The 17,072-nt window shown below is 40.3% G+C and overlaps 1 protein-coding gene across 5 annotated transcripts in view; it reads left to right on the top strand.

Moving 5' to 3' along the window:
* Nucleotides 1-17,072, top strand: part of phf21b (PHD finger protein 21B) — a 209,628-nt gene that overhangs the window by 132,951 nt on the left and 59,605 nt on the right. For all 5 annotated transcript variants that reach the window (XM_080190853.1, XM_080190852.1, XM_080190854.1 and 2 more), the window contains 2 exons: nucleotides 109-450; nucleotides 13,752-13,874. In XM_080190853.1, the coding sequence (XP_080046979.1) occupies nucleotides 109-450; nucleotides 13,752-13,874 (465 nt within the window). The remainder of the gene's footprint in view (nucleotides 1-108; nucleotides 451-13,751; nucleotides 13,875-17,072) is intronic.

The following is a 17,072-nucleotide window of genomic DNA, read 5'->3' as shown; positions in this document are numbered from 1 at the left end:
GGCTATTTGTGGACAATGGTTAAGTGTGGTGAATTTTTAAATCAATTATTTATGGAAATCATATTTTTAAATCTATTTCAGAATCTTACGATTTGCCTCTTTCTGCAGGTTAGGCCAAAGACCCTGATTCCGGACAGCCTCTCAGTCACTCTGTGCCGTGACCAGACTTCCAGTCAGCCTCAGTCTCTTCAGAAAACCACTGTAGTCAGCATCAAGAACCCAAGCCCTGCTCTCCCTACTGCCAACAACACTGTCAACCATGTACAGACACCAACTGGCCAAATACAAAATTTTGCAGAATCACCGTTGGTTTCCACACCAATCAGCAGTGCTGGTGTGGCTTTTGCAATTATTTCTGCTTCTCCAAACAATGGCAGTATGAGCAGCAGTACAGTTTCCTTGACCAGTGACACTATCAGTGTCCAACCTCTTCTACTCAGCACAGACAAGGTAAGGAATAACTTTTGAAGAAAGTCCTTGCTGAAAGGAAACAGATTTGGAATAGACAAGGCCATAATTAAATGTAATCCAATGATGAATGAATCCAATTCCATATCTTGTGTTGTCATTCATTACATTCCCCTTTATGCAACCCTAGTTGGTATTGTTTCTCAAGTAGCGATCAGTCAATTTTAAATCATGAAACATTTCCAAATGTATTTAGGTCTATTGCCATTGCATTATCCAAGCCTTCAGCTATTTATAGATACCATGTGGAGTGAATCAACTTGGCTGAAGACTGGCATTTGTAATGCTGGTGAAGACCGAGATGGATCATCCGCTCGGCACTTCTGGCTGAAGACGGTTGCAGATGCTTCAGACTCGTCATGTGCACTGACACTGTGCTCCCACATCATTGACGATGGTGATATTTGTTGAGTTTCCTTCTCCCGTTAGTTTTTTAATTGTCCATCACAATTTGCAGTAAGATGTGGCAAGACTGTAGAGCTATGATCTAATTTGTTGGTTGTTAGAACGCTTAATCGTGTATATCACATGCTCCTTTTCACTATTTGGCATATAAGTTAGTCATGTGTTGTTGTTACCTCATTTTTCGGCTTTCCTGCTGCTGGTTCTAGTATGCTCCCCTGCACTATTCATTGAACCAAAGTTAATATCCCAGCATGATGATGATGATAGAGGGATATGCTGAGCCAAGAGGTTATCGTTTGTGATTGAATCCAGTTTACCTTTCTGCTGCAGAGCCCACAGCACCTCACATATTCAGTTTTGAATTGCTAGATCAGTTCTAAATGGAGCCCCTTCAGCAGGGTGGTAGTGCCACATAACACAGTGGAGAATATGCTCAATGTGAAGATTGGACTTTGTCTCCACAAAGACTGTGCAGTGGTCACACTTAGCATTACTGTCATGGACAGCTGCATCTGTAATGGGTAGATTGGTGAAGATAAGGTCAAGTAAGTTTTTCACTCTTGGTTCCCCTCATTACCTTTCACAGGCCCAGTCAAGCAGCTGTGTCGTTCAGGACTTGGCCTAGTTAATTCAGCACTACTAAGCCATTCGGTGATGGACACTGAAGTCCCCCATCCAGAGTCCATTTTGTGCCCTTGCCATTCCTTAGTGCTTCTTTCAGTTGTTACTCAATATAGAGGAGTCTTGATTAATCAGCTGATAGGGCATGGTAGTTGGTAATACACACAAAATTCCTATTCCCATGTTTTATCTGATGACATGAGACTTCATGGGCTCCTGAGTCAATGTTGAGACTCCTAAGGGAACTCCCTCCTGACTGTATACAGCCACCATCTCTACCTTCTATCCTGCGGATGAGACAAGATACACCCAAGGATAATGATGATCTCTGGGCGGTGAGGTATGATTCTACATGACTATATCAGGTTGTTGCTTAACTTGTAAATGGGGCAAAATTTCCCAATTTTGGCACAAGCCCCCAGATGTTAGTTAGTAAGGAATACTTTGTAGAGTTGACAGGGCTGGGTGTGCCACTGTCATTTCCAATGCCAAGGTTGATGCCTGGTCGTCTGTTTGGTTTCATTCCTTGTTGATTTTTCTATTGTTTGGTACAACTCAGTGACTTGCTGGGTCATTTCAGAGGGCAGTTAAGAGTCAACCATATTGTGTGGGTCCGGAGACATATATTGAATAGACCAGGTTCAGGTGGCATATTCTCTTCACTAAAGGACATTAGGGAACCAGGTAGGTTTACACAACAATCAGTGATAGTTTCACAGCCACCATAGCTTGGAATTAAAAGCGGGTCCCAGTATTTATGAATAAAGTTTAAATTCCATCAGCTGCCATGGTGGGATTTGGACCAGAGCATTAACCTGGGCCTATAGGTTCCCTTTCTTCTGACATTACTACTATGTAACTACGTCCCTATGGAATAACCAGCAAATGTTCCCATTTCTGACATAATGTTGGCGGAAAGTCATTGATGAAGCAGCTGAAGATGGGTAGACCTAGGGAACTGCCCTTAAGCGCTCCTGCAGTGATGTACTGGGGATGAGATGATTGGCCTATAACAATCACAACATCGCCCTTTGTGCTATGTACAGTTTCACTTTTGTTTGTCCCTTGATGCAACACTTGGTCAAATGCTACCTTGGTGACCAGAACAGTCACCATCATCCCATGGGATTGTAAGATTTTAGCAGTTGCAAGTAAACTTGATAAAGTGAGGCAAAACAAAGATACAGAATATTTGTAATTTTTTTCTGAAGGACCGAATAAGGATGAACAGCAATGTCACATCTTGCGTTATGCTGACATAGAAGACAAAAATGAAGCTAATAGTTCGGAGCTTTGAAGAGTGACTAGATATTAAGAAAATAGCGTGGATTCTGAGTGCTGGAAAAGTCATCTTAAAAATATATTTGGCAATATTGTTCACTTATTAATGTGTAGGTCAATTGACCAAGTATATTACATCAACTGTGTCTGCTTTATTCAGCCTGCCAATTACATGCTTCATAATGGTCGAGTAACTGTAAATTAGTCTCAAACACATTTTCCTTTTCACAAAATTTTGTTAGCTCTGTCCGATCATAGAATGATCTTCTAAATATGTTGCTAAGACTTTGTTAATAGATTTCAGCCTTTTCCTAATGAATGGCAAAGGGGTCTGTAGTATCCTGTTTTCTGCCTCAATTTTCTGTCCTTTTTCAAAGAGTGATGTTGTATTTGTTAACTTGCAATCTACTGGGGTTTTTCTAGATTTCTGCAGAATTTTAGAAAATTATAATCAGTGCATCCACAATCTCCAGCTACCTCTTTTGGATCTCTAAAACGTGGGGCATTATGTCTTTGGGATTTGCAGGCTTTTAATAGGATTTTTCTGTACTCTCTACTGATATTAATTATTTCAAGTTCTTTACTTTTACTAGCCCCCGGCTATTCACCCTTTCTGGTATGTGATTTGTATTGTCTTTGGAGGTGGGCACAAAAAAATTGTTTAATGTGTCTGCCATTTCCTTATTTCCCATGACAATTTGCCCTGTAAGGGACCAAAGTATATGCTAACTACACACTTTTATACATACTTGTAAAAACTTTTACAATCTGTTTTTTATATTTTGGGTTAGTTTACTCTCATTCTGTTTTATTCCCCAACATTTGGTAAATTTTTGGTCTCCTTTTCATGGTTTCTAAAACTCTCCCAAATCTCAGTTTTATAACTATTCTTTCCAATATTATTGACTTCTTTTAAATTAATACTACCTTTAACTTTCCTGATAAGCCAGAGCTGAATGCTTGAGTTTGTGTGTTTTAATGGAACACATTTTTACATCTTATTGAAAATTTTGAATGATTTCTTTAAGTGTTTCCCATTGTTTAATGCCATAACTTTTGAGTCTAAATACCCAACCAGCCTTAGCCAGCTCCCCTACTGTTTAATTTGCTTGGTTTAGATTTAAATTCTTGTTTTGGATTCAACGATGTTGTTCTCAAACTTGATATGGAATTCAATTGTATTATGATTATTTTCACAAAATATCTTTTATTATAAGATTACTGCCTCATTACATAATATTCTATCTGAAATAGTTTTATCCTTAGTTGGCTTCATCACATATTGTTCTCGGAAGCTGTCATGAAAGTATTCTGCACGTTCCCCTCCCAAGCTACCCTTTGTCAATATGAAGATTAAAATCCACCCTTTTTATTTGTTACAAGCACCTATTCTTTCTCTCTTAGTATTCTGTCCAATTATATGACCACTGTTACGAGGCTTATAAACTACTTCCACCGGTATTTTCTGACCTTTAGTATTCTTAATCTACATCCATGCTGTTTTACTTCCTGATCTTCAGAAACAAGATCCTTTATTAGTACTGTTATGTCATCCTTTAATATTGGAAGTAATCCACAGGTTATGATTGTTGAGGTTCTGCGTATTAATTTAAAACCTAGTTCCTGAAACTCCCTCTACTGAACCTTTTAACCTTACTTCTACCTTTTGTATTGCCTTCTACATGAGCCACAATAACTGGATCCCCTGCTTCCCAGTGCAAGTTATTGTCCTATTGCAAGGGACATCCTGAACTCTGACAATGGGAGGCAAGCAAGAGCACTTTTGGAACTCTTTAGTTCCACCTTAGGTAACAGTATCTATTTTTTGATTGTTCTATCCTTTACCACCACCTCATTCCCTTTTACTCCGCCCACTGGAATGACTTTCTGCAACAAACTGTGGGTCAGTTTGTCCAGTCTTTATAGATCCAGTTCTCATCCACACAGGCAGCAAGTTCATACCTATTGGACAAAGTCAAGAAAAGAACTAAGTCACTTCCATCACTAATCCTGAATCCCTACCTTGCCTGATTTGCAGTCACTCCTTCTTGCCACTGATATCAGCCTCCTTTAAAGTACTACTTAACCTAAGGAATGTTACTGTCTCATAGGACGTAGAACACTACAGCACAAAGAGGCCCTTCGGCCCACAAGTTGCACCGATCACATCCATACCTACCAAGCCGTAGAACTAATCTGTAACTCCCAATCCTATTAAATTCCACATACTCATCCAGAAGTCTTTTAAAAGACCCCAGTGAGTTCGCCTCTACCACCACTGACGGCAGTCGATTCCACTCACTCACCACCCTCTGAGTGAAAAACTTACCCCTAATATCTCCTCTGTACTTGCTTCCCAGCACCTTTAAACCTGTGTCCTCTCGTAGCGACCATTTCAGCCCTGGGAAATAGTCTCCGAGAATCCACCCTATCTATTCCTCTCGACGTTTTATAAACCTCTCAGGTCACCTCTCAACCTTCGTCACTCCAGGGAGAAGAGACCTAGCTCCCTCAACCTATCTTTATATGGCATGCCTCTCAATCCAAGCAACATCTTTGTAAATCTCCTCTGCACCCTCTCAATTAAATTAATAAACTAGATAAACAAATTCATGTGTGGAAGAAAAATAAATTGCGCACAGTACTCCAAGTGGGGTCTAACAAGTGTCTTATAAAGTTGCAGCATTACTTCCCGACTCCTAAACTCAATCCCTCGATTAATGAAGGCCAGTACACCATACGCCTTCTTGACCACATCCCTCACCTGTGAGGCCGCTTTGAGCGTCCTAAGGACCCGGACCCCAAGGTCCTTCTGCTCCTCCACACTGCTAAGACTCCTACCCTTGATATTGTACTCCTTCATCCCATTGGTCCTGCCAAAATGGACCACTACACACTTATCCGCATTGAAGTCCATCTGCCACTTCTCCGCCCAGTCTTGCATCCTATCTATGTCACGCTGCAACTTCTGACATCCCTCCAGATTATCCACAACACCACCAACCTTCGTATCATCAGCGAACTTACTAACCCATTCCTCCACTTCCTCATCCAGGTCATTTATGAAAATGACAAACAGTAAGGGTCCTAGAACAGATCTCAGGGGCACTCCACTGGTGACTGACCTCCATGCAGAAAAAGGCCCATCCACAACCACTCTCTGCCTTCTGCAGGCAAGCCAGTTCTGGATCCACAAGGCCAAAGCCCCTTGGATCCCATGCCCTCTGTCCTCCTCAAGAAGTCTTGCATGGGGGACCTTATCAAACGTCTTGCTGAAGTCCATGTAAACCACATCCACCGCTCTTCCTTCGTCAATGTGTTCAGTCACATTTTCAAAGAACTCAACTAGGCTCATAAGGCACGACCTGCCCTTGACAAAGCTGTGTTGACTATTTCTGATCATCCTAAAGTTCTCTATATGCTCATAAATCTTGTCCCTCAGAATCCTCTCCATCAACTTACCAACCACTGAGGGTCAGACTCACCGGTTGGTAATTTCCTGGGCTATCCCTGTTCCCTTCCTTGAAAATAGGAACCACATCTGCAATCCTCCGGAACCTCTCCCGTCTCCATCGACGCAAAGATCATCGCCAGGGGTTCTGCAATCGCTTCCCTCACCTCCCACAGGAACCTGGGGTACATCCCATTCGGTCCCGGCGATTTCCGGTCTCCTGAAACAAAGTATCTGATGACCTGCAATTTTTGCTGCTCAGATGCCAGCTGAACAACTGAACCAAAGTTCTACAGTTTTCAGACAATGCACTGTCTGCCAGAAATTACCACATGCTGCAGCTAGGGTGTACCCACCTGTCATGTGTCTAAACTATTAACTAATTGAATGAGTAAAAATTATTGTTCAATCATTTATTTTTCTTCCACACATGAATTTGTTTATCTAGCTTATTAATTTAATAAAATAATGGTAAGTTACAGATTTTGAATAGAGTTTGAATTGCGTTTGATAAGGTTCACCATGGTAGGCTTCTGCAGAAAATGCAGATGTATGGGATTGAGGGTAATCTAGGAAATTGGATCAGGAATTGGCTAGCAGATAGGAGACAGAGGGTGGTGGTTGATGGTAAATATTCGTCATGGAGTTCGGTTACGAGTGGTGTGCCTCAGGGATCTGTTTTGGGGCCACTGCTGTTTGTAATTTTTATTAATGATCTGGATGAGGGTATAGTTGGGTGGATTAGTAAATTTGCTGATGACACCAAAGTCGGAGGTGTGGTAGATTGTGAGGAAGGGTGTCATGGTTTGCAGGAAGACTTGGACAGGTTGCAGAGCTGGGCCGAGAGGTGGCGGATGGAGTTTAATGCGGAGAAGTGTGAGGTAATTCACTTTGGTAGGAATAACAGATGTGTTGAGTATAGGGCTAACGGGAGGACTTTGAATAGTGTGGATGAACAGAGGGATCTAGGTATATGTGTACATAGATCCCTGAAAGTTGGGAATCAAGTAGATAGGGTTGTTAAGAAGGCATACGGTGTCTTGGCGTTTATTGGTAGGGGGATTGAATTTAGGAGTCGCAGCGTCATGTTGCAACTGTACACAACTCTGGTGCGGCCGCACTTGGAGTACTGTGTGCAGTTCTGGTCCCCACATTACAGGAAGGATGTGGAGGCTTTGGAGAGGGTGCAGAGGAGGTTTACCAGGATGTTGCCTGGTATGGAGGGGAGGTCCTATGAGGAGAGACTGAGGGATTTGGGGTTGTTTTCGCTGGAAAGAAGGCGGCTAAGAGGGGATCTTATTGAAACATATAAGATGATTAGAGGTTTAGATAGGGTGGACAGTGATAGCCTTTTTCCTCGGATGGAGAAAGCTAGCACGAGGGGGCATGGCTTTAAATTAAGGGGGGGTAGTTATAGGACGGATGTCAGGGGTAGGTTCTTTACCCAGAGGGTGGTGAGGGATTGGAATGCCCTGCCTGCTGCGGTTGTAAATGCGCCTAGTTTGGGGGCGTTTAAGAGATCCGTGGATAGGTTTATGGACGAAAAGGGATTGGTTTAGGTTAGTGGGTCATTGTTTTTTAACTGGTCGGCGCAACATCGTGGGCCGAAGGGCCTGTTCTGCGCTGTAGTGTTCTATGTTCTAGTGTTCTATGTTCTATCTCTCTGGCTTAAAGAACACAAGTAAACTGCAGTCCTCACCTGCTATATAACTACCTGCTGTTCTGTGTTGTCACTTTATTTTTGAATCCCTGGTTCCTGACTCTGCTGCATCCCCTCCCACAGCTCTGCCATTCAACTATGTTTCAAGCTCTATGTGTCCTCTCAGTCTCCCACAGGTTGATTTTTGGGCCATGTTTTATCCTCTCAATCTCCCCCTGTCTGCTCTTGGGCTTATTTTGTCCTCTGTCACTCTCTCACCTCTACAGGTAATCTCTCGGGTCTTCTTTTATCCTTTGCTTGTCCTCAGTCTCTCATAGGTCTACTATTGGGCCTTATTTTACCCTCTTCTTCTAACTCTCTAGTAAAACACAAAGAGAATTATATCTGGATAAATATGTACCTAAGCTCTCACCCTTGGGTGACCCAAAGAAGGAAATCTTGTTGAAGTTGTACAAGACATTGGTAAGGCCGCAATCGGAATATTGTGTGCAATTCTGGTCACCCTATTATAGAAAGATATTATTAAACAAGGGAAGGCGCAGAAAAGATTTACAAGGATGCGACCGGGACTTGATGAATTGAGTTATAAGGAGAGCTGAATAGACTGGGACTTTTTTCTCTGGAGTGTAGGAGGCTGAGGGGTGACCTTATGGGGTCTATAAAATAATGAGGGTCATAGACAAGGTAGATAGTCAATATCTTTTCCCAAAGGTAGGGGAGTCTAAAACTCGAAGGCATAGGTTTAAAGTGAGGGAGAGAGATACAAAAGTGATGAGGGGCAATTTTTTCACAGAGGATGGTGAGTGTCTGGAACAAGTTGCCAGAGGTATGAGTAGAGATGGGTACAACTTTATCTTTTGAAAAGCATTTATATTGTTACATGGGTACAGTGGGTATAGAGAGATTTGGGCCAAATACGGGCAATTGGGATTAGCTTAGGGATTTTTTTAAAAAAGGGTGACATGGACAAGTTGGAGTGAAGGGCCTGTTTCCATGCTGTAAACCTCAATGATTCTATAAGATGAAGCTAATCATTTTTAGTGCTGTTTCTTCTGATGAGTATTCTACTGCAACTGCTTTCATAATATCTTGTGGGTGAGAATGGGAGTGTTGCATGCTCCTTCAGCTTGGTAAGCTAAGAAAATAAAAAGTACTGTTTAAAAGTTTGCAGGCTGCTGAAATTATAGCTTTTGTGGAGACAGTGAATATGGTATTTAGTTTGGCAAATATTTTGAATGATATTGTGTACATTATGAGTACTGAAGGTGGTGTACCTTTTCAACATTGTGGACAGTTGTTTATTGCATGATGATGTACACTTTTACGAAAATTGCATGTAAAAAGATTATAGACTGACTCCGATTTCAAACAAATTCCAAAAGGAAAGGAAAACTCTAGACTTAAGTCTAGATACAGACTGTCAACAATTGAATTATTTTGCAAAAATAAATTTTTAGAGGTCCTGGAGGATGGGCATTTCACAATGTGAAGCATTGTATATAGTATGGAAGAGCTTTAATTTTTTTTGACGCTCATGGGTCTGGATTTTCATTTTGGAGGCAAGAATTGGGAATGTGGAGATTTCCCGATGTCACGATTCTGCCTCCTGACCAGCACTGTTATCTTAAAACATTTACAGATTATGGAAAGTACTTTTACAAGCCTCTGATGATGCTTGCTTTCCTTTTACTTTCATTTTAGGCTGTCCCAAAGGCACTCATCATGAGTGCCACTTCCTTAACTATTACAGTTTACATTTTATGGCACTTAGTCAAAAATACTTTATTATACTACATCTCCCCCAAGTCTTTGTTCAGACTTCGGTGTTCTCTGACATTTCTGGAAATACAAAGCTTCAGTCTTGTAATCATTCTGAACATTTCAGGAACCTAGGAAATGTAGTCTCTTTGTTTTCTTGGGTGAATGTCATTTCTTACTCTCTCCATGCTCTCCACTTATTCTCTCTTCTTTCTGCTGTCTGTTTGTTTGAGATTCCCAACTTGACTTACACTGGTGAGCATTCACTAGTCTACTGCACCTTGTTTGTACGGAATAAGGCCGCCTTATTCTGTTGCTGGTCCTCCAGGTGCTATTGAAGTGAATTCAAACTAGTAAATGTTTTGGAATCACATGCTTCGGTATTGTCTTTCATTTCTAATGATTGTGACTTCTCTAGTGTCTGATTTTCACTCTGTTGCTCAATTGCAGAGTTTCTTCTTACTATGCCCTGTTCCATCTGAACAATGTAAGATCTTGGATATGGTGATTTTTCCACTATTTCTCCAAATCTGGATTGATCTCTGATCCAAACCTGTTCTAGCTATTGAAGGTCTGTGAGACGTGTACATAGGATACATCTGGGTGCTGTTTCTTCCAATGACTTTGAGAGACAGGGCCACCAAACTAAATACCATAATCTGGCTGTGCGCTTAATAATACCCAAATGACCTTGATGTAGGAGTTGTAAGATTTCAAGTCTTGGTGCTGTTGGGATTATTATTCGACTATCAGATACCAATAAATTATTGATCATGGTCAGGTGTGCTGTCTGCTCAAAATGTGGTCTTAAAGGACTATGTAGCATATATGTTGGCCATCTTCTAAAGCAAAATTCTGCAGTCTGCTTATATTCCTCATCCAATTTTTGGGCCTGTTTGAGATTTAATTCAATCTTGGTCGAATTACCAGTAATGTATGGACTGTCATTAAGAGCAAATTCCTCAACTTTTTCCACAAATTCAATATCGCATTTTCTGGGATTCTTTGCTTCAATGCATGGGAATGCATCTGCTGTGCTTTGTTGTTTCCCTTGAATGTAAATTTTATCAAACCTCGTTGATCTTAATTTAAACCTTTGACATCTTGATGGCAACATTGCAAGCGCTTTTGAATTCTGTTGTGTGACTGAAGGTTTATGATCTGTTTCTATCATAATGTGAAGACCTAAGATATGGTCCACAAATTTCACACGTGCCCACGTGGCTGCTAGTGTTTCCTTTTTGATTACTGCACATCTTTGTATCTGTTAATGATGGTGCGTAATAGATTGGCCTGCATTTTCCACTTCTTGGGACCTGACAATGTACTGCACCCAGTCCTGCAGAGGATATATCTGCTGCTATTATTGTAGGTAACTCTGAGTTGCAATATGCTCATATCTGACATCAACCTCCCCTTGATTTTATTAAGTTATGTTTGATGTACTTTTTCTCAATACCATTATTGTTTTGGCATAACAATTGACATAGTGGCTCAGTGCATGACTTTGGGAATTCTGCTCTGAAGTCTCCTGATTGGTCTGCATCATTCTTTATTTCTTCTCTGTGAATTGGATTCAACTCTATTCATGCCTCTCTACTTAAAAGTGTACAACTTCAATCTTGAATTACGTACAGTACTTAAGTAGTACTTCCTCTCAGTGCTTTAAAGTAGCTGTTAGTTTTGTAGAACCTTCAGTTCTGTTCGTCCTGATCCATGTAGCTTTTTGTAGGACCTTTGAAGAACTCTCTTGTTTCACCATGGTTCAGCTTCTAAAATAACTTAAATTACAGCTCCAATATCTAATTTAAGGTGTGCCCCGTGATCTTCCTTCAAGACCTTTACAGTACAATCAATTCCACTTATTTTACCTCCTCATGCAGGATACTTCAATATTTTGCAAACCTTCTACTTTGTGGACTCTTAAAAACATTTTTCTTTTTGGGGTTCTGCCTGTGTTTTCTACTGCGACATGCTGCCTGAAAATGCTCCATCTCATTCCATTAATAGCACTACATATCCCTGGAGGGACAATTCCCTCACCTGTACACATCTTCCGCAATAGTTGGTCTGGGCTGCCACCATTAATTAGTTTTCATGCTGCATGTGTCGTCTCCTCTTTTTTTTTTCCCTTTTTATGTCTGATTAATTCAGCTGTATCTGTCACATTGGGATTGGACTGCCTCTCTGTCTCTCTCTTGGTTGCGCTCACTTTCACTCTTGCTCTTTCTCTCACTCTCTTGTTCTCTACTAATCAGTTCTGATGTCTGATCTCTGTTTTCCTACTTGATCAAATTGTCTTCACCACGATTTATTGGACTGCAAATTATCTAAAAATACATTATTCCTTACTCCCAACGACTATTCTATTGGAAATTGGCACCTCTTTTAGATTAACAGACTCAGTCTCCTGCTTATCAATACAATTAATCCTTTGAGATTTAGTCTGACTACTCATTTATGCTGCAGTTAGAAGGCCCTCCTCCGTTTGCTGAGACAGCGGCTGTGTTATAGAGTCATAGAGGTTTAAAGCGTGGAAACAGAGATGAGTATAAAATCCCATAGCCCTCACCCTCTTAGTACCCCTCATCCCTTTCAATATTAAAATGTAACCAATATAAGTTGGAATCTGTTATAATGTAACCAATGATAACATGCTGTGAGGATCAGCTGACCCAGTAGACAATAGCAAAATTGTGGCGGTTAGCTGACCTGGTATAAATAGAAGGCAGATAGGGATTGTGGGAAGCTTGTGTGACCCAGGGCGTTGGTGTAATGAAGTTTCTTTATTAAATCTTTTTTTATTTACTTTCTAAAGTCAGTTCTTTATTGCTTGCAACTGGAGATCCTTACTGCTGGATGAACGTCCAATGCAATCTCGCAATATCCACTCTGAACAGAACTCTGAAGCCCAATAATAACATTAGGATGTCTTTTGAGAAGCTCATAAATCCATAAACAAATCAATATACATTACTTGGATGTCCTCATAAAAACATAATACTCTTAAAAGTTCATAAATCTATCAAAATAACCAAGCTCATGTTCTCCTTACTAGTTGTGTCCAACTCCATGCTGTGGTTCCTTCATCATTCATGTCCTCGCATAAATCACATCACGTCCCAAAATAGGTCCACCTCGAAGTTGTGGAAGGTCAAAAGTGCAAAGGTGTTTCCAAAACTGGGATATGAGCATGGGGGCAGGAATCCAAGATTAGGTCGTGCTGCCTTGATGTAATTCAGCTGCACTTTGGAATGGAAAAATTGACACCTTAAAGTCAATTTTTCATTTATACCTAGAGAAGTGAATCTATTAATTGGGTGCTTAATTGTATTCAGGTGATGGACTTTAACTGGAGATTCACCTGTACGTAGGGGCAGCCCGAAACTATGGTTGTTGCATTAGAGATACACATCACTGTAAATAAAAGTTATTAAGTATATAAACTCTAGGCCCCAGTTCTCTCTCTCTCTCTCTCTCTCTGCCTGGCTATCTCATCCAAGGACACCCAAGTAACGTATGATTGTAACAGAAGAAGTTTGAGTGCTTGATGTTAGGTGGTGGTAGGAGGAAAAAGTCGAGGGCCCATGTATTTGTAAGCATTTGGAAAAGAGAAGATGGTTCCCGGGTTTAGTGGAACTGTTGTTAATAAGGAAGCAGAAAGATGGAGAGCAGTGGGAGGATGAGGGCAGGTTGCGAGAGGATTTTTAAAGGTGATGCTGATTGTTGCCAAGGACAGCATGATGATAGATGTTGTTTGGGGTTGGTTGACAATGGTAAGTTAGGGAAAAGGCAAGGATACTCGGTTGGGGTGCATGATAATATGAAGCAGGACAAAGTGGTAATGCCAGTTTGGGAACCCCTAGTTATTTGTGGATGTAAGAGTCAGATCAAGATTGATCCCATCATAAATCGTGAACTAACATTTGTGTACTTCATCAGCTTGTCCTGAAGATGATTTTGTTGGTTAATGCTCTATACATTTAGTTTTTCTTCATCAAAATGCAGTGTTCAAAATTTTTCCATTGTAAGAAAGTGCATTGTTTTGTATACTGAATACAGACTACTGTGGACCTATGATAATGTACTTTTTGTTTTTTTTTGTAGGTATTAATTATTCAGCCACAAAGTCAGAATCCGACAGAACATCTGACAGAGAAAAGGAAAACTTCAGGAGAACAACCTCAGGGCCATCTTTCCACAAAATCAAAGAGAGAAGAAAATCCTGAGGTAAACCTGTTCAAAGTGAAAAAGGAGTGGCTATGTTTGCTTGCATTAAATTTGCACTAATACAAATTATAGAAAAGTGTAATAGTGAAGGATTAATTTTTCTGGTTTCCTTCCAGTTAAGATGGTCCTGTATGTCAACTAACTTTTTTTAAGTGAATAATTTATTTCCACTCCCTCCTAAGGAGCTGGTCTATCCCAATTCTGTATCATGACTCAAATAGAAGCACTACCCAGTTTTCACACTTAGCTGAATGTTGTAATTTCCATTCCTTTTCCTATTGTGGATCCAGTACCTTTTTCCCAACCTGACAAGGAGCCTGTTCCGATTCAATTGGCCAGGCATGGACTTGTTCTGGTTGCACCCCAATATTGCTTCTTGTTCACTCTGCTTCACTCAATGAGATGTGAGATGCTGTCCAGTTTCCATTTATCACCCAGCAATAGTTGTATTGGAGTGGATCTCCCTCTGCCTCCACCTCCTTGCGCAATACTTATTCTAAACCTGCTCCAGAGGATCATTGATTCCCAATGTCATGTGTTCTAACTTTCTGAGAAGAGAATTTTATACTTTTTCTTGCTGATAAGATATTTGAAACGTATTTTTCCTGTCCTAAACTTAAGTTTGCAAAGTTTAATTGTTGCAGTTTCTCTCTCTGCTTATTTGCCCCCCTGACTCCAATGGAAACCTTCCTCACGATATTTGATTTCATTGATTCATACCCACAGTATTAAATTTAGAATAAAAGTAGAAAATGTTGGAAATATTCAGCAGGCCAGACAACATATGTGAAGAAAGGGAGTTAATATTTTATATCTCGGGATGTTCCTTTCGTATTAAATTTATTTTTTTTCTCTTTGTAGTTGTTTCCTACTGTTGGGACCTGTTATTTTACAGATATTTCAAATGTCAAACATGAAAAGACCAACGAGCCCATCTAGACTTTACTGCATAGTTGTGATGCATTATACATAACAATTCAGACACTTCCTACCCACCAGTAGTCTCCATTATATAAATAGTCAAAGTTAAGGATACAGTTGATTATAGACCAAGAAGATCATCTGTCTTCACTGAAGAAGATTCTGTTAATGTCTCAGTAATAGATGAGAAATAAAGTAAACCGATGACACGTTGAAAAGGTTTTTACCCCTGTATGTAAAGAAGGGAGAGGACAATAAGCTGAATGTCAATGGTGGGGGAAACATTTAGAGGGGTTAATGCAGATAAAGTTAAATTATACTTGGAAAGTTCAGGTTAATGAAACCAGTGTACATTTATTAAAGGCAAATTATATTTGGCTGATCTGATTGAGTTCTTTGAAGTAATGGAGAAGGTTGTAAGGGTAGTTAAGTTGATGTGTGTGTAAATATGCACTTGCCAAAGACATTTAATAAAGTACCACATAATAGAACTTGTTAATAAAATTGAAGTCCATGGGATTAGAGGATCAGTGACAGCATGGATACAGCTTTGACTGGAACAGAAAGGTGAGTAGTGATGTACAGTTGTTTTGCAGACTGGAGTGTGCAGTACTGTCCTCCAGGGGTTGGTGTTGGAATTTTTTCATGAACTGGATTTGGATTTGCAGGACATAATTTCCAAGTTTGGGCCTGAAATTTAGAAATATTGTAAGATAGTAACAAACTTCAGAGGAATGGATATGGACTGGCGAAATGGACAGACACATGGCAGTGGAATGTAATGTTGGGAAGTATGAAGTGATCCATTTTGATAGGATGAATAAGGTTAGGCAATATTAACTAAATGGTATGATTTTGAAGATGATGTAGGAACAGAGCTCCTGGTGTGTATATGCATAAGCTTTTGAAGGTAGCATAACAAGTTGAGAAGATAAACAGTATCCTTAAAAGGTGTACAAGATGCTTTGTTTTATGAATAGAGGCACAGATTACAAAAGCAAAAACATTATGGAAAACCTGTATAAACATTGATCCAGCCTTGCCTGAGTACCAGCTCTGGGCACCAAACTTTAGCAAAGATAGAGAGAAGATTTGCCAGAATAGTACTAGGGTGAAAGATGTATGAAGAGAGACTAAATAGACTGGGTCTGTACTCGTTGGGGTTTAGAAGGATGAGGGGGGATCTCATAGAGACTTATAAGATAATGAAAGGGATGGATAGGGTAGAGGTAAAGAGATTCTTCCTGCTCAGAAAGGACAGCAGGACTAGAGGGCACAGCCTCAAGATAAAGGGGGGGGGGGGGGTTTAGAACGGAACTTCTTCACTCAAAGGGTGGTGAATCTCTGGAATTCTCTGCCCGTTGAAGTGGTGGAGGCTACGTCACTAAATATATTTAAGACACGGGTAGATAGGTTTTTGACAGACAAGGAAATTAAGGGTTATGGGGAAAAAGCGGGAAAGTGGAACTGAGCCACTTCAGATCAGCCGTGATCTTATTGAATGGCGGGGCAGGCTCGAAGGGCTAGATGGCCTACTCCTGCTCCTATTTCTTATGCTCTTATGTATAGAGACTAGAGAAAGTGAGATTTGTTCTCAGAATACACAAGCTTAAGGAGAGATTTGATGGATGTATTCAAAATCAAGAACAGTTTTGATGGAGTAAAGAGAATAAACTATTTCCAGTGGGAGAAGAGAGCACAGAATTATGGTTACCAGCAGGAGTACCAGAGGCAATCAATCTTAGGCAAAATATTGTTTGTGCACTGAGTTACAACTTGAATGCAATGTCTGAAAGGGAAGTGGGAAAACAGATTCAGTGATACAATTTAAAAATGAATTGGGCAGATACCTGAATTAAAAACATTTGCAAAGCCATAGGAGAAGAATAAGAGAGTTGAACTAATTGGATAGTCCTTTCAAAGAGGTGGCACAATGAGTCAAAAAGGCTAATTTTTACTCAATATTTTAATGATCCTTGTGAAACCTAGAAAATGCCTCTCTAAGCTATTAGACAATTAAAACTAATTCCAGAGACCAGAATGACCATGAGTTGTATTATTTGACATCCAGGTTTTTAAGGTATAATCTCTGCCATAGCCAGGAACCAGTTATGTTCTCTTCACACTGCATGAAACAGCTGTATTAGGACTAAGACTGAGATAAGGAGAAATTATTTCACTGAAAGCGTTGTGCATCTTTGGAATTCTCTGCCCCCAGACAGTTATGAATGCTGCGCCATTAAATACATTTAAGGTTGGGAAGGATAGATGTTAGGT

This window comes from Carcharhinus amblyrhynchos, chromosome 6 (assembly GCF_965287045.1).
Source record: "Carcharhinus amblyrhynchos chromosome 6, sCarAmb.v2.hapA, whole genome shotgun sequence".
Classification (NCBI taxonomy): domain Eukaryota; kingdom Metazoa; phylum Chordata; class Chondrichthyes; order Carcharhiniformes; family Carcharhinidae; genus Carcharhinus; species Carcharhinus amblyrhynchos.
The sequence above is the reverse complement of the archived record's forward strand: the minus strand, read 5'-3'. Positions and strand labels throughout refer to the sequence as shown.